The 18,018-nt window shown below is 44.8% G+C and overlaps 1 protein-coding gene across 1 annotated transcript; it reads right to left on the bottom strand.

The window, feature by feature from the left end:
* Positions 1 to 1,377: 1,377 nt before the first annotated feature.
* DOLPP1 (dolichyldiphosphatase 1) lies at positions 1,378 to 17,840 on the bottom strand. The gene is made up of 8 exons (XM_021551466.3): positions 17,736 to 17,840; positions 9,523 to 9,623; positions 7,877 to 7,961; positions 7,514 to 7,613; positions 6,680 to 6,778; positions 5,289 to 5,417; positions 4,705 to 4,794; positions 1,378 to 4,219 (listed from the first exon to the last, which is right to left on the bottom strand). The coding sequence occupies exons 1-8, from the start codon at positions 17,809 to 17,811 to the stop codon at positions 4,183 to 4,185; spliced, it is 717 nt and encodes a 238-aa protein (XP_021407141.1). The 5' UTR covers positions 17,812 to 17,840; the 3' UTR covers positions 1,378 to 4,182.
* Positions 17,841 to 18,018: the final 178 nt, after the last annotated feature.

Below are 18,018 nucleotides of genomic sequence, written 5' to 3'. Positions count from 1 at the left end.
CACTAAAGCTTTTTAAAGTAAAAGAAGAAAAAATTAATTTGCTTCTCAAAATAAACATGCCAATGCTTTGGCATGTTTTTCCTGAAAGGATGTTATTTCAAAGCTTCTATCTTATACCTAATACATATCTTAAAAGAAAATTTAATTGAAACTCACCTGCACAGCCAGTGATTGTATTGAACTTGATTGAACTGCCACTTTCACATTATCTACATGGATTTAGTTGATCTTTTAGAAGAATCCTGAATGGAGAGACAGCCTAAAAACATGAATAGGAGCACTACAGACCTGCAAGCAGAAAGCCTTGCTCTGGTGGCTCCTTTGTATCAATCAGACTGAAAACTGCAAGAGGATACTCAGTATTATCAAACTTTAAGTGATTGTGCAAATACTACACACAAGAACAAACTTTACTGAACAACATCTGGATTTATGGAGCCTTTTACATGGAAAAAATATTCCTTGTGCCAGAGTAATCCTCCCCCCATACTGAATCAGCCTCTGTTACCATGGGATGAATTATTTTTCCATGTCTGCAATGCCTTCAAGCACAAGCAGTGCCACTGAAGTATTTGAGACTGGCCCTTTTCCACTTCTGTCTCAAAGGGGAAGGCTCTCAAAGCAAAGTGCCTATTAAAGACTAAGCATAAGCATATGCTGCTGAAGACTGTACCTCAGAAGATTGGATTGATCTATTCTGGATCTAAATCTGGACATTCTCCTAGCTTCAGCAGAATACAGCTGCAGGGAGCAGACTGAAAGCGATACAAGATTCAAAAACCACCTAATGCATCCTTATTAAAACATAAAGCTAAAATTCAGATTAATGAGGTTGATTTTTAAAGTGGTTGAAAGGACACTAAAATCATTACAAGGTTTTTTCTTTAAAAAGTCTTTTCTTATGGTAAAAGTTCTCAAATGTGATATCCTTCTGGTTTGTATCTTCAAGATTTTTTTCAGTGTTGGCTTACTGAATACTGTTCTCCCTGTTTCTGACTGTTCTATCAAGAGATGCCCATTGTCGTAAAGGCACATTAAGTAGAAGAAACTAAAGCTCCAGAAAAACAACCGATTTGGAACAAATTATTTCAGAAATTCATAGACTGAAAATATTCAGATAACTCTTGGGGTATGAGTGCAATTTTTGACACAGCCTGATAGTGTTGCATGTTTTGCTGCTTACCTGTGTTAAGTACTGTTGGGTAGTGGGATCCATGTCATGCAAAGTTTGGAAATGTTTGTTAAATTAACTGGGACACAATAAACAGATAAATGCTACAAAAATGCTTAAATCTCCTTAAACACTGCAGAAGTTACATAACTGCCCTTAATGGGACAATGTTTGTGTGGGGATAGCAAGAACATTGAACCACAGCATTCTGTCACCTTCCTTTTATTGTCATATCTCCATCCAGCCCCCTTGAGTACAGGGGAGGAAGAGAAAGCATCTGCTTGCAAAGCCACATATTCCAAAGAAAACATTCAATTTCAGAAAACTAGTGGCAGAAGACTTCATACAAGTGTAGGATAATAAGGCAGGGCTCAAATCTTTTTCCTGCACAGCACCATTTAGTTAAGAAAATCCACAGAATTGCTAAGGAATTTCTATTGTATATCAAGTATTGCAAAGATTTCTGAAAAGGTACAGCAAAAGTAGGCAGGAGATGCAGGTTACAAATAACTCGGAGAGAACAGAGGTGAGTTTATTACAGTGTCTTACAAGAACTCTTCTTCCTCTCCCTCACTCCTAAGAATTACTGTAGGAAACTTGGGTTTGAAGGCAACATGAAGTGGAACAGCTTTTTACACTGCACTGCTCTCCATGGGGAGATGAACTCTCTTCCCCCTGTGCTCAGTAGGTGTTTCCATATATTTATTTTTTCCAGCAGTCTGTTGTAACAGCTCAAGAGGTTGGGGAAGTGCTAACCCACTCTTGAAACAGTCCACTCCTTCAGTGACCTTGGAAGAGAGGTGTGATCACTATTCTGGCTTTGTCAGTACACTTACAAGAGATATAAAGAGAAAATGAATGGTTTTGCAAGACATAAGTACCAGTTTTCAAACTGAAACATATGGTACCACCATGACACAGGACCAATCTCATGTACTGTCTCATCCCAACAGAGCTGATCTAAGGCAGATCAAATGTCCTTGTGAAAGGTGCAAGATGCCTCTTTATTATGATGCACCTTCAAAGCAGATCCAGTGCTCGGGTCCTTCAGATGTTACAGGATTGCTTATGTTATGCAAGTACTAAACAGTTCCTAAAAGAATATATATACTTACTGTACCAACTGGAAACAGTTAATTTACTACCCGTAGCTGTTTAAACAGAAATTTAAACAGCCTTCATTCCTGATCTGAATCAGGATCACTTTCTACAGTTTATACTTGGGGTGTCCAACAGCAGCTCCCACTCCACACAAACACAAACTCCTATAGCAACAGGCACAGATGAAAACTTAAAAAAAAAAAATAACCAGGATGAACAGAAAAAAAAAATCTCACTTAAAGCAGCATTATAATGCAGGAGTCTGATTAAAGTGGAGATAGTAAAACAAGCAGCAAGACTGAGATGTGACAGTCATTTTACCTCTGCTCATGACTGCATCGAAGGCACACCGATGACCTTTGAGCCAGTTCAGAAGCTGTCCTTTATCTGTGAAAGTTCAAGTCAATTGTGCTTTGAATAAATACTTCTCTGTAGTTACACTTGAACTGCTGCATTATATACTAGAAATACAGAAAGTGTCCATGCACAGCCCTGAAGCACTTTGAGTATAGCCCTTGCCAGGTCAACTCATGGGTCACAGAGGTCGTAGGCATCACCAGCACACAGAGATGGCAGGCACACTCCCACAGAGACACAGCATCCAGAGCGCCACCGGCCAGACGGAGAATCGGAATGGAAGAAGGATGGAAAGCAAAACTCGCTTGCAGGAGTTCAGCATTCAAGGTTACAGCTGCAGAACCCCAACCAAGCTACTGTGATAACTAGCAGGAGCCTCTGCTAGGACAAGTTCCCTACTTGGATTTCATGGATGGAGTCTAACAGGACTCTTCAAGGAATAATTCAGAGAACAGCTGAGTTAATTATTAGTCATTTGCCTTGTTCATTTGTGGTTGTCACTATGTTCATTCTTAAAAATCCCTTCCTTAAGCTTTAACAGAAAAAAAAAATCCAGTGCTTAAGACAGAGAACAGCAACTGAATTTTGTAAGGCTTTGGGCTGACTCTCACTGGAGCACAGCACTGCTTATAACCAACGGGCTTCCCAGTGCCCTCAGTACAACAAAAGCTGTACAGATCACAGCAACCCTGAGATAATAAAAGTATAAAGGAAGAGATGGAATAATGTGAGATATGTATGATAATCTTGCCACCTAGAAGAGACTCTGAAAAGGACACTCTTGCTAATTACACAACAGGAGCAGCAGTGGAAAAAAATAAGAGTCAGTATATTTGTGTTTTTCCTTTGTTTTACACACACACTCCCCTTAATTGGTATCCATCCAGGATTCCCTGTAGAACTGTCACTAGTGTTAAAAATCAGATCTTTATAGTCTGTCTTTGTCTGTACAAAGTACAGTTGGAATTGATTTTGATCTTGCAAACTAACTGCAGAAAGGAAAGTCTTTCTCTCCCTCTGTCTAGATCACCCCTCCTAGATCCCCTCCCTCCTAATAAGCATGTAAGAATTAAAAGCCCTAATTAAACATGACCAACTTGAGATTAGTTTTGTCATCTTCTTCCAAAGAAAATAAAAAAAAAGCAAAACACACAGTCAACGCCTCACCCACCCCATAAACAATAGTTCCATTTAAAAAAATAAATAAATAGTGTGTATATTTCATGCTGAAAAAAAAAGTCACAGAAAGGATTCATTTTTGGTTTTCCCTCCCCCGAACACGACACCAGGCATTTTCTCCCCCCTCCCCTGACGTAGACACGATGGTACATCCAACCATGTGCATCTGTGTTCAAAATGAGTTTCTACTCCTGCACAGTCCCACATGCATCAGGGAGCATCCAGCTTAGCTGCTAAAGCAGAGCAAAGGCTTTCAGGTTTTGGGTATGGTCCCTGCCTGTTCCTTTGGTCCATCTGTTAAAAGGCTCCTTGCTGCTCCCAGGTCTCTGCTCTTGTCTGGCTCCGTTGAAGCGCGCCCAGGTCCCCGCGTTCCATCACTGCAGCTTCGTACCCAGCTTGCGCTGTCTGTTCCTGCAAGGCAACACAGGCACAGGTGACACAGGGGACCCCAGCCCCATGCCAGGGGGCTGCACAAACCAGAGGGAAATACAGGAGGATCAAATTAAGCCTCTGCGTAGCTCCACGCAAAACCAAAGTGCCCCAGGCCATACCCACTAAGCTGATCAGCCCTTCCCTCTCCCCACACTCCCAGAACACCCATCCCATCTTCAGTGTACACAAGCTCACGTGTGGATGCAAGATTATATACAACTCCTTGCAGAAACCATAAGCCAGGGAGCTGAAGTGCTACTTAAATGAGATTAAATTCTTAAATCACACCCTCTCCAGACTCACCTTTCAGGTACAATCATTAATCCACAACTTGGTATTTCCTTACTTCGAGCTATTCTACCCACAGGAGCCAAAAATTATCAGCCACATATCAGAAAATTAATTAATAACTGCATCTGAAAGTTCAGAGCAGCAACAGCTCTTCCACTCCCAACAGAACTTACCTTGCTTCTGCTCTCGTGACTGTGTATTCAAACCACAGGATGTTAGGAATGAGGCTGGTATCTCGGATTAAAAAGAACTCTGAAATTGGCCTGAAAAAGGACAATGTGGACAAAGGACAATAGTAAGACTTTCTTCGCTGGAGTTTTGATTAAAAACAAAAAAAACCTGCTCTCCTTAACAGTAATGTTCTATCACTTAGGCTGTCAAAAGGCTTCTTCGTTACATTTTAAAAACCTCTTTTTTATTTCCTTATGCAATATTTGCAGACTATGTTACATGCAAATAGCTCTGCAATTTGACTAGGTCATTAGACATTCATTAAGAAAGGTCTGCTGTTCATCTTGCAAAGCTCCTCCAGCAGGCTGCCACACCTCACAGCTTTAGCAGGGCTTTACAAAATGCAATTGATTGAATTCCCTCTTCCCCACCCTTATCAAGGACATATGATCCTTTGTACATATGCATGCACAAGAAAACATGGAGGAACAAAGTAGGTTACACAACAGTATGCAAAACTGGGACAGAGCCCAGGAATTCTCATTTCTATCATCCATAACAAACCTCCACGAATAAAGAGACTTACCACGCAGCTATCCTCGGGAAGAGGGGAGTTAGGATCTCCTGTGTGAAGGCAAACCAGGCTATGGCCATGATGCTTCCTGCCACACCTCCATATAGGACTTGGCTCCAGGTGTGGTAAAGCAAATAAACCCTGCAGTGGAAGAGAAGAGTCACCAGACAGGCTTTAAAACAAAAGGAGCCAAGACTCGTGAGCTGAGGTGTCACTGGACCCACAGACATGGGTGTAAGTTATCCTCCAGACATTAAAAGTGGTGTCTTTTTTCAGTAAAAAGCTGGCAAAAATAGTGGGGGGGAAAGATGGAGAAAATTCTTCCCTGCTACAGCAGTTTCAGCTTGGAGCACTTCTAGTTTGAGCCTAACTCAATAACTTTCCACATTCTTCATCCATCTTTGGATCAGCTGAAGAACTAATACTGTTAGTTCCCACAACAGACTTTTCCAAAGGCAGTAACAGGACAAGTCACCTCCAGGCCACTAAAGCAAAGCTGGGGCTTAAAGGCTTTTAAGAACATGGACAGCATTTTTATTTTGTGATTTTGGTGCTCTCCAATGTGACAGGCACAGAGGTTGCATAACCAATGTGCTCATTTGACTGCAGCCACTCAGAGCTGCACTGTTGGCCTGTCATATGTGTGCACAAGCTACATTCAAAATTGTGATCATCTTATCTGACCTTCTGTCTAACATAGGTCACTTGATTTCCTCTAATTTTGTTTTAATTAGACCATATAACTCTGACAAATTTGTCCTGTCAGGCTTTTAAAATAATTAGTAATAAGTAATCAGCTGTAGAGTACAGTCAATTGTGCCAACAGGTAATTACTTTCCTGTGGAAAATGTGACCCTATTTCTAGCTTGAATTTGTCTGTTTTTCCAATTGCTGGAGCTCACTTTACATTTACTCTACTAAAGAGAAAAAAAAAAAAAATCATGATCACAGTTCCATTTTCTTCATCCATCTCAATATAACTAAATCTTGCAAGCCAACAGCTATAAATGTTTTGATTAACTAATACTCAAGTAAAACAGTGGGATTGATCAACTGTAGTGATCCACATGCTGCAGATGCTGGTGTGCCCAGGCATGGGGCAATGCCTCCACACTTAATGCTGCAAAGAGGGCGAGGCAGTGAGGGTGGATGAAGCATAGCACTGGAGCTTGTGGGAAATTGGCACAAGCTCAGCTTATCTGGGGTTTTGTAAATGCTTCTGTGAAGCACCACACACGTAGCACTTTTATTTATTGAGTCTCATGGCAACACTTCTACAAAGCTCTGACTCGTACAGCCAGTGGAGACTGAGGTGGGAAAGGCAGGATAAGGAATGCCAGGGCTGCTGGCTGGGACAGGCCATGAGGCTGTATGAGAGCAGAAGAGAAACAGTTGCTCCATACCTACTATATGAGACTAGCAAAGCCACTGTGACGAGGCAGATGGACAACACATGTCTCCATAGTAAATCCAGAAACCTCGCATTGTTTGTTTGGTGCATTCTGAAAGAGATGGAAAGCCATCAGCACAGGGCAGGGAGCTGAGCAGTCCTGACCTCCCTCCCTCTGAAACCCTAGGAAAGCTTTACTCCACTGGGGTCATGGGCAGCTCAATCCCATTCCAGCAGCAATCTGTCCCACTGGCAGCAGTTAAAGAACAGGTAAGAAGCCACACGTGTTCCTCTCCAGCTGTGAACAGGGACTGCTGTGATGGAAGGCAGGATGCTCACACTGATGTGAGAGGCATGTGCTGAGCACATGCAACAGGGAGCTAAGAGAGTCCCTCCATCACCCACAGAGCCAGGAGGAGCTGTGAGTTTTGTCTTCCTCCACACACAGAGCCATGACCCAGCAAGAATTTCATTAAAGCACAAGTAAACCCAGTACTTGGTAAGGGAAGTCAACTAAAAAGTCATGCAAGTGGACAGCTGGTATTATCCAAAAGATTGTAGATAACCCTTCTGAAACTGAGACAAAATGAGAAAGTAGCTCTTCATTTCTCCTCCCTATCCCCCACCTGCTCCCTCACACTGGGGCACCATCACAGCTTAGAAAAAGAAACTCCAGTCCTACATTCAGATTGAGACAGACATGCTCCAATCCCACCTGAACCACAATAAATTGTGCAGATCCTTAGATATAGTTCCATTATCCCACTCACGTGGCACCTAGCAAGGGAGCCACCCATTTCAGGCATTTCAACATATTAACAGTCAAAACCTGACCTGGAATTTTTACCTTAAATAAAGGAACAGAAAGGAATAGACAGAGAAAAACCACATGAATTGGGAGTGACTGGATGGCATCCCATATTTTGTGGTCACTGTTGAATGGGCTTCTGGGAAGAGAAGAAAAAAAGAATATGGTCAAGAGGTATGGTCAGTAGCTGGAACACTCCAGATGTGAAGCCAGACCATGCTGCTGGAGCATGCAGAAAGTCCACAGGACATGTCCCTGCTCAGGAGGCTCTGTCAGCCTTTTTACACCCAAACATCCACAGCCAATGTAAGGCAAAGGGGAAAAACCCCTCTAAACCCCCCCACACTCAGCATTCCACCCAGAACTCCCCTGACATCACCACACTCAAGGTCCATACTCTACCTTCACACGGCCGAGGCTCCCGGATTACATTTTTTATTAACCAGTTCACTGCCTCGTTGAACACCAGCCCTCCCAAGAAAGAGATCTGTGAAGGCAAGACAGCTGTGTCATCTTCTACTTACCAGGCTCTCTCTGTTGACAAAACCCCAAACATTATGTTTCTAATTTTCTTTTTTGACTACTAGAGTTAAAACCAATGGCTTCCAAATTCTGTACCTGAGAAGAAAAGCATTTATTTTCATCTCACTTTCTATTTGGCAACATATTGTGTACATGCAGCTTTTCAGCAGTTGATACAAAGAAAGACAAAAATGACACAGTAGAGCATTTCTGCCAGCACCTTGTACCAGCGAGTGTAAAAAGTGACCTTTTTTATTAGGGCAGGTTTTTGGGAACTGGCTTTTCCCGGTGACCAACAGGGGGAGTACAGACACTGTTATTTGGCTAAACAGTTTAAAACAAAGTTGACTTTCTAGGCTTTCTGGCTTTTCCCTCTATGAATATTTTCATCTTGAAGCTGCTGTCTTCAGTCTAAGATGAATTCACATTTTGAGCTAAGCCAGACCTGGTAGCATTTATTTTCACTCTTCAACTTCACAGTTCATACACCTCCTCTGAATTAGTCCTGCTGCTGTGATCAAATTTCCAGCTGATGATGACACTGCCTCCTTAGCACTCAGTCCCATTCCACATGATAAAGCAATTTTTCACTCCACATCCTGAGCCACAGATCAGGCTATTACAAGTCAGCCAGTGTCTCTCTCCAGCCCAGTGGTGACTTCCCACATGAAGAACTGAGAATCAACCTTAACACTTGTCTCGTTACCAACACCAAACAAAACCCTGTATTGAGAAACCCATAAATCTGTGCAGTAGTTACTCCTTTTCTCTTTTGGACCAACACAAAACCTTTGAGTTGTCAAAACTGAACAGCTGCCTTCCCTAGTTAAAAATCCTATTCCCAGGTCCCTTGGGCCACTGGTTCCCATGACACTGTTGCCCTACATTCGAAATCCTTTCAGTGGCCCCTGTTTTATCTGTTTACTGAAGACAAATGTTACAAGAGGTTTATATATCCTAGAGGGAGTTTATCCATGACACCGATTCCCAACTACCTGGCAGAGCAGATAAACAGCATTTTAAGAATTTGGATTGAAACAAGTCTCTTCTACCCCTGGTATTCAACTCACATTTGAAAAACAACCCTTAAAGACAGATCCACTCCCTTAGAAAGCTTTAGGTTTTATTTTTATCCCCTTTTCTGCCTCAGTAGTTCCAAGAAAGTGCATCTCCCTGAGTTACACACACCATTTCCTGCATCTACTGCCCAGTGCTATGATCCTACTGGATCTTGTGAGTGTTCCCACTCTGCAACAGCATTCTGTACTTCCTCAGACATCTCCCTGCATGGTTCTGGACAGATAACGTCCAAAACACACCAGTATAACAGAGAAGTCAGAAAAGGCTGAGCAGCCTTTTAACCTGGTACGGGTGCTAAGTGTCTCCTGCTGTTCCCTGACAGGAAGATGGCTTTCCTCATCTTGCTCCTTTTAGAGAGAAAAAGAAGTGTGAATACAGAAGCCCCAGGTGACAAAGGAAAAGACTTTTCTCATAAGGAGAGGCTGGGAAGGGAGAGAAAGACTCACCGTGTGAAGCTCTCTCTTGAATATGATGAGTGTTACAAAACCAACAATAATGAATATTGGACCGAGACTCAAATAAGCTAAAAGCTGGCCAGAGAAATCACCTGGGGAAACAAAGAAGAGAAACCAATCAGTGTGAACTTCACAGGTACTTGCTTGCCACCACAACAGGGGTCAGTCAGAGGCATGCATCACAGAGCAGGGGGTGAACTCAGCAGTGTAGCAAGTCCCCGTGTTCCAGAATGACAGAGGAGCTGAGGCAGGGAGACAGCAGTGCTTCCAAACAGGTTCAAAATCAGGGATGAAAGGAGTCTGGAATCATTCAGCAGCAATTGTTGCCAACCAGTTTACAGCAATAGTCATGGATGTGAGCCCATAGACACTTTAATCCAACATGAGCACAGGCTGCTGCAAGAGAGGCAGCATCTTTCCCTTCCCCTCATTCCTATTTCTTCTCTGAGCCAGAAAACAGTCCCCAAACAAATCCTTTCCCACTCCCTCACTAAAATGGGTTAGTTTTCAGCTGGATCAGCTTCCTAATCTGTCTCACCATGTGTCTGCATGAACACCAGCATTAGCAAAATGGGAAGGAAATAAATAGCTAAACATAGCAGGAGATGTCAGGGAAATAAAGGAAACTCTGCCTTTTTAACCAGTAGCCCACTTGTACCACACAGAGGGGGATTTGGGCCTCCAACCCAAATAATTAACAGTCTAGTTATTCCCCAGAGAGAATCAGGGAGTAGCAATGGGACCTCAGAGGTCATAAGGTCCCTCAAAACCTTTATTCTGAACTACAACAGACACAGAAGTGGGCAGCAACAGTAAGGAGCAGCTGTGCATTTTGAACCAAGTTTCTCTTGCCTCTCTTCCCCAAAAGGGATGCATACAGAAGTATTTGGAGAAAAGATGTCAGCACAAATTCCGAGGCCATAAAAAATTATCAGAGCAATTTTGCTCCAGCATCAGCAATTTGTATGAGAAGAGTGAGAGCTGTTTGCCAGAAAATCTTTAAATACAGAAGTCACCTCAAACTCGCTGTACGAACAAAGCAAGCAACAGAAGAGATGGTTGAGTATTGGTTCTCACAGACCAGATCCTCTCCATCCCATCACTGAACACAAAAGGCTCAGCCCCCACATAAATTTGCCCTTCTTCCCTCCTCTCAAAAGGAAACAGGATGCCACTGCAAGTCTGAGCATTGGACTCATTCCTAGATCAATTCCACTGCAAGACACCCAGTCTCCCCAGCCCACGCACCCACATTTCAAAGCAGCACTTGGCAAAAAGGACTTTAACCTCAGCCTCTGAGTGCTGGAACTGATAAAAAAAAAACAAGTTATTGCCTCTTTACAACAAAGTTCATGCTGCTGATGTTATTGCCACATAGTTGTGGTTACACCAGGTATGGAAGCCTCTGTAATTTCAAACTCTGGGTTAAACTGGGAACCAGCAACATCATCAGCAAGGATTACTAGCAGGAGTCAGGTGAAAGGAGGAAGATTTGGAGGACAAAACCCCCAGGCATGCTGGGTTTCCCCTGAAGTGAGGTTCTGCTTTGGTTTTAACCTGCAAAGCATTGGAAATCACTGAATTTGAAACTCTTCTTGCTCCATATGGCAGGTTTGCCTTGCATCAGGTGTGTTCCAAATGCTCCCAAAGCAATGGATTATGGTAACACAAAGGGGATGTAAGTGACGGTACCAGTTACCTGGCAATAGACAATCAAGCCCCATATGGTTTTACAAAAATCACAGACTCTCAACAAAATGAGTTCTGTCATCAATGATGAGGGAATTCATGAGAAAAGCCACCTTGTTAAGATACAATTAAACTACCCTGAAGGCCTGAGGAATACTTTCCAAAAGTCTCAATTCCAGCATTACCAAATAAAGAGAGCTCATCATCAAGAGATCACCACATTTCAGATCACTCACTCTGTTAATCCACAGTACATAAAGGCTTAGCACTTACACACTAAAAGCCATAATTTTGTCAAGTAGAAACCAAACCAGATTATTTATCTTCTCAGATGGTTCCACTTCTTGTGCAGATGGTGGAAAGGTATTTAAACAAGTAGTCTTTTAATTTAAATAGGATCATCAGCAGCAAACTCAAAATCCTCCGTTATGTTACATGATAACATTCCCAATAAATCAAATCACCCAGACTTCACAAGCACAGAAACCACACCTGAGAGGGGAACCAGACACCATCACTCCCAGATGTGCCTACAAAGCTCCTCAAATATTTCAGCAGTCCATTTAGAGCAGATATCACTAATAGTACTCCACATTCCTGTGGCTAATGGCAATTAAACACAGCCACATTCTGAAGCCACTTTTCCTACAGAGGAGGCAAATAAACAGCTGGGTACTAACTGAAGGCAGCCCAGGAACACACTAGTGCCATCACAAACGGGATCAGCAGCTTAAGGCAGAGCTTCAGTGACTAAACCTCGGAAAGGACTGGAAATCCCCAGCGGAGGAGGCAAAGGGAGCTCTGAGAGAAAGGCCAGCGCTGCTCAGCGCTCCAGGGGCCTTGGAGCGTGATTACTTCTGTCACTCCTGTCTCCTCTCACGCTCCAGTGCGCTCCGAGACTTATTCCCAGGGAAAGGAGACGTGCAGGAGAGCCACAGTTTAAAGTCCAGTCAGATCTAGCAAGCAGCACCCCTGCTTTTTTTAATAAAAAATTAATTTTCCTTTAATTTACTGCACTTGGGAATTTTAAAGCAGTTCATCCAACTAGCAGGAACAGAGACAAAATCTGTGCAAAAATGCAAAAGGAGAATCTACTTAATATATATCTTGGGTTTCGTTTAGTTTTAAATTCTGCTTTACAGTCCAGCTTCCCCTGGACATTATTTGGAGCTCAAAAAGAAAAAATAAAGGATGCAACTACCCCATTTTTGGGCAGCCAAGAGATAAGTACGTGCAGCACTATACATAGCTCAGACACACGCTATTTTTTTCAGCCTTCATTCAGCATCTACTTCTGCTCCAATTCAACATTTTACCCAGCATCCTGTCGGTGGAAATAGCTGAGCTTCACCACATCTACTTAACCTGTATAGGACATAAAAATGTGAATCAACAGCCCCCAACCACATCCTACCACAAGACTGAGCTTTGCCACCACCACTTCCTATTGAAGGATCTATTTGTGGCACTGCCACTGGTTGTGAGTTCTTGGCTAAGGGCAAATGTGCAAGTTGCACAGACAACATGCAGTATACGTGTGTCATGGGCGTTTACACCACTAAATATTCATTATATGAAAGAGTAATTTCTTCTGCTTGTGTATATCCCCATAACACGAGCTGTGGGACAGCAATAATATCTGCAGGAGGCTTTAAATTATGGCATAAAGGCAGGAATCAGACATACCTTCTGCAGGGAAATTCAACATAAACCCTGCATTAAAGCAGCCAAACAAGAGTGGGATCTGCTTCTTCTAAGAGATACTGCTTAGCTCTGGAATGAGCCCTGACTTGTGAGCTCCCAGCCTGCACAGAGCCAACAGGAGGGTTATCAGAACAAACATTCCTATAGGAGCTGCATGTGCTGATACTGAACAGCAGCAAGAACTGCTGAGCCAAAGCACAGACACAGCACCTTTGAACCTCTTTACCCGCTGACTGATTCTGCACACCTGCCCCTCCAACTCTGCCTGGCTATAGGAAACATCCTGGAGAAAATGGGAATAGTCTGTCATTCTGCAGAGAAAAGGTTTGGCACACCAGGTTTCTCTCCTTAAAGAATTTGTCCAGTGTGAGAAGGTCCAGAATGTCCCAGAGCTCTAAGAATCCCAGCTGCACTGAAGAGAGGAAGTTTTCTTTCTTTTCTCCAAATAATAATAAAAAACCCAAACAAACCAGGAACTCAATGTTTCTCCAGTGAAACTCACCCTACAGGCAGGAAGTCCCTGAAGATGAGTTTTAAGTCTGCAGCACAAAGTCATCCCATGCAAAGCAATGCATACGGGAAAAAACAACCCTAATTATACCCATGACATGACAGGATTTAGTTCAGTTGTTATCAAACAAAAACCCTCAGACTCAGTTGTTTGCCAATACCTTCAGAGTAGCATCCAGTGTTCTGCAGTAGTCAAAAAAGCAAGAAGAATCTTTTTTAAGAGCACAACAGAAGTTACTGTTACAGCACTACAAAAATTTATTATGCAATTGTGGTCTCACCAGCTAAAAAGGGAGAGTACACACAGAAAAGGCAAATAGAATGGGGACAAAGATAAGTATGCAACAGCAGCCATTCAGAAAACATCAAATAAATCAGATTTTCAGCTGAAAAAGGAAAACAGATGATACAACAGTTCCTTAAAGTCATTAATTATATGGAGAAATTGATAGCAAACAATTGCTGCCTCTCACTGCACATGAGAGTGTTTGATGAAATTACTGAACAGTGGACTTAACAGAAAAGAAGCAACAACCACATTAAGCTACAAAGCTCAATGCCAGAGATACCGTGAGATCCAAAGCGGAAATGGATTCAAAGAACACTTAGAGATACAGCTTTTATACATCCATCAAAGGACTTAACAGTCCTGATGCAATCACCAGCTCATTACTGGAAGGACATAGGGAAGAAGCATTATTCCTGCCAACCTGCCAGCAACCTGACACTATGCCAGATGATTCCTTGGTCTCACCAAAGCAGAGCTGGTAATATGAAATGCTCCAGAATCAAAAAATTCTGAAAGCAGCACCAGGATGATATTTTTACAGGCTGTCCTCTGCAGCAGCATGCTTTAGCACACACAGGCAGCACTGCCATGGCCATTTTTTTTCTCCCTATGTTTAATCCTAACATTCCCTATGGGTAGTATTTCAGTCAGGTCTCCAAGATTCCATTCCTCAGAACAGTCTGCAGTTGATTACCACAGCATTCATTTGCTGTTTTTCATTTATTTTGCTTAAAGTGGACATCACAGAAAGCCCTGGAGAGCTGGACAGCTACAAAAGCAACTAAGGATGGATCTGATGTATCACTATTGATAAGGAAACATTAGATCAGAACAGGGAGCACCTTTCTGGGACATCTCTCCCCTTCACAATTACAAGCAGAAGCCCAAATCCAGGCTTTGACTGCCAGGCAGAAATCAGCAGTGACAGCTTTTTACCCGGTCCCAGGATGGTCACCCATGGCAGATGAAAGCTGGGATTCTGCACTGGAAATCTTTAAAAATGTGAGATTTTCAGAGGTGGCTGCCACAGCAGCTCAGCAGCCTCTGGGATCAGCCAAGAGCCAGAGCTGTTTGCCACAGAACAGTGCATGACATGCCAAGACAACTTAATAATTGATGTTGGTAAAAGCAGGATCTATTTCTCATTCCGACCCTCTCAGCAGCACAAGGCTACATTAACTCCACTGTGCTGAGCATGCTGCCAACATCACTCCTTTATAAATATACATTATCTAGGCACTTTATGGACCTGGAGTTCAGATGTGCCCAGGCTGAAGGGAAACAGCTTTCTAAATAAAGTTAAGAGCACTTTTCCCAAATCCAGGTAAAAGCATCAGACCTATGGTTTACTGCAAGTCATTATTTTAGACCAAAACGTTGTCTACCTTGACCTAGTAAAGCCTTTAACACTGCTTTCCACAGTCTTCTCCTGGAGAACATCCACACCTTGGATAGGTGCTCTGTTTTCCAGATAAAAAAAAACTGTCCAGGTGCAGATTGGTGGGGAATGGAGCTAAATCCAGCTGGGGCTGGGCTCAGTTATGAGACAGGTTCTGTTTCACATGTTTATTAATGATCTGGACAAGGAGATTGAGTGCACTCTCAGTTCACTGATGACACCGAATCTCCTTGTGCTGGACACTGCTAAGGCCTCACCTCAAATCCTGGGGTCAGTTTGTGCCCTCACAACAAGAAAGACATTGAGGGGCTGAAGCACGTCCAGAGGAGGGAACAGAGCTGGAGAAGGACCTGGAGCACCCAGAGCAGCTGAGGGAGCTGGGGACTCAGCCTGGAGAAAAAAGGAGACCTGGGGGAACCTTCTGGCTCTGCACAACTCCCTGAGAGCTGGGGGACAGGCATCAGGCTCTGCTCCCAGGGAACAGGGACAGGAGAAGAGGAAACACCCACAAGTTGCACCAGGGGAAGTCTAACTTGGATATTAGGAAAAGCTTCTTCACAGATAGTGCTGTCCAGTCCTGGCATAGCTACCCAGGGCAGTGGTGGACTCCCCATGCCTGGAGGGACTTAAGATCTGTGTAAATGTGGCACTTGAGGATGGGGTTTAGTGGTGGCCTTGGCAGTGCTGGAGGAACAGCTGGACTCGGTGATCTCAGTGGCTTCTCCAACTTAAATGACTCTATGAAAATAAATTAACAAACTTTATTGTTTTAGTCCTTTGTCTCCACTTTACAGGCTTTCATGAACACATTTTATCCAAGATAAACACATTGCCCATCCTCTCCAAACACAACCCTAAGCTGGGTGGTGATTTACCCCCACACACAATCATCACCTCCTGTTTAAGATCTCTCAACGCCAAGAGAAAAAAACCAGGTTATGTCACTTTGTTCAAGATCTGATAGATAACCCTCGTACAGCGATTTCCACCACCTTCATTTCCCAAACCAATCCAACAAATGGAGCACAGGACACTCTGTGTATACTGCTAGGTTCAGATAAGAAGATACAAAGATGAACATATCAGTACTACTGGCAAGATTATTCCCCATCTCTCCCAAACTGACACATTAATATATTTGAGAAGAGGGATGGCAGAGGAACTGACAATGTGAAGGAAAATGCAAGACAGAAAAGGAAATGCCAGTATTTCATATAAAGCATCACAGAAAACCATGAAACAGCCATAAGGGGGAGGGCCAAGAAATAATGTATCTCCAGTGCCAGATATTTTTTCAGCCTTGTCACATTTCAAGTCTCCTAGCTAAACGGGCACTTTCAACCCAGAAGATCCCTAAGCACTTTAAAAGCTTTAGGAATAGCACTGATGAGAGGAGCTTTCATCAGGAACTAAAATCCACCTACTGAAACAGGACATACAGCAACACTCCATGGCAAGCTGGGGGCTCACTAGAAGTGGAAATACTGAGAAGAGTGGTTAGACCATATTTGGATTTTGAACAAATGGTTAATACTATAAATCTGACACTCCATTTTTCTATTATCTCTGATTATAACAAGCAATATAATGTAACAATCCAAACCCAGCTCAGCACAAAACACCCACAGGAGCTCCAAACAACCACAGATACTGATGGGATGCAGCTTAGGCATATGCCAGCTAAACACAGACCCATTTGCTCTTGCACGTCAGGAATTCATTCCACCTGGGTCAGGCTCCTGGTGTGCAGGACCTTTGTGGATCATACCTGTCCCAGCTGGAATAGCCCATCCTGCACTCAGGCACCTATGGCTCCTCAATGCTGCCAGGACACAAACCCACCTTGCCAAGAGCTGAGCCACTAACAACACCCCGTGCCTGGAGTCCTCGGGGCATTTCCCTGAGCGCTGACTGACCAAAGCGCTCCCAGAAAAAACCACCAGATCCAACTGGGACAGGGACATCCTGCCACCCCCTCTCCCAGCACAGCCACCCAGCTCCCTTGGCGGCCGAGCCCACCCAGGGGACACGGCCACCCTGGGCACATCGTCGCTCCCGGGGGTGCCACGAGAACCCCCGGACTCCGCTGGCACGGTGACACAGCGAGCCAGACCCCCACGCACGGGGCAGAGAGGTGACACCCACACCAGCACGCTGCTGGGGCGGCAGCGGGGAGCTGCACGCCGTGGGTGGGACCCTCGCCTCGAAGCCGAGGGCACCACACATGGCCAGAGCGCTGCAGGGGCGGCGGGATGGAACGGGCAGGGCGGCAGTGGAGGGCCGGGCGGCTCCGGGATCCCCGGGACGGAGCCGCCCCCCGCGCCCATTCCCGAGCCCAGTCCCGCTCCCCGTGGCCCCCGCCCCGCAGCCCCCCAGCCCGGAGTCCCCAGCGCGCATGCGCAGCGCCGCTCCCGCCGCGGCTCGCAATCTGGCAGAGCGCCTCGCCGCCCCCTACGCGCACGCGCGCCCTGCCGCCTCAGCCCGGCTGCTAAATGGCTCACTATTTGGCAGCCGCCAGCGCGGCCCTCGGCGGAACCGCGGGGCGGCGGGAAGAGGCCCGCCGCGCCCGGAGGTGCGGTGGGGAGGCCCGGCGGCGGCGAAACGGAGCGTTACCTGCGGGATACTCGACGTGAGTGAGGGAGACCGGCCGCCACGGCGCGGGCAGCGAGCACTCCCCGACTGCGGCCATCTTACCCGGATACCGGGCCGGGCCGCTACGGCCAATCGGGACGCTCTTGAGGGGCGGTGCAGCCAATGGGCGGGGGCGCGGGGAGCGATGGGCCAATGGCAGCGCGCGGCAGGTGAGGCGCCGGGCAGCCCAGCACAGCCCAATTAAACATCCAGCCCGGGGAGAGTCTCAGCCAATCGGCTGGCAGCACCGCGGCCCGGCAGTGGG

The sequence above is a fragment of the Lonchura striata genome, chromosome 17 (genome assembly GCF_050655825.1).
Source record: "Lonchura striata isolate lonStrDom1 chromosome 17, ASM5065582v1, whole genome shotgun sequence".
NCBI classification, from domain to species: domain Eukaryota; kingdom Metazoa; phylum Chordata; class Aves; order Passeriformes; family Estrildidae; genus Lonchura; species Lonchura striata.
The sequence above is the reverse complement of the archived record's forward strand: the minus strand, read 5'-3'. Positions and strand labels throughout refer to the sequence as shown.

Bases quoted from the DNA above. Each gene is read 5' to 3' on its own strand.
- DOLPP1 (XM_021551466.3), bottom strand. From the start codon at position 17,811: ATGGCCGCAGTCGGGGAGTGCTCGCTGCCCGCGCCGTGGCGGCCGGTC. The intron at 6,779-7,513 runs GTAAAAATTCCA...CATCTCTTTCAG, and splicing joins TTTCTGTTCCTTTATTTAAG to AATGCACCAAACAAACAATG. The intron at 4,795-5,288 runs GTAAGTCTCTTT...GTCCTTTTTCAG, and splicing joins TTCCCGAGGATAGCTGCGTG to GCCAATTTCAGAGTTCTTTT.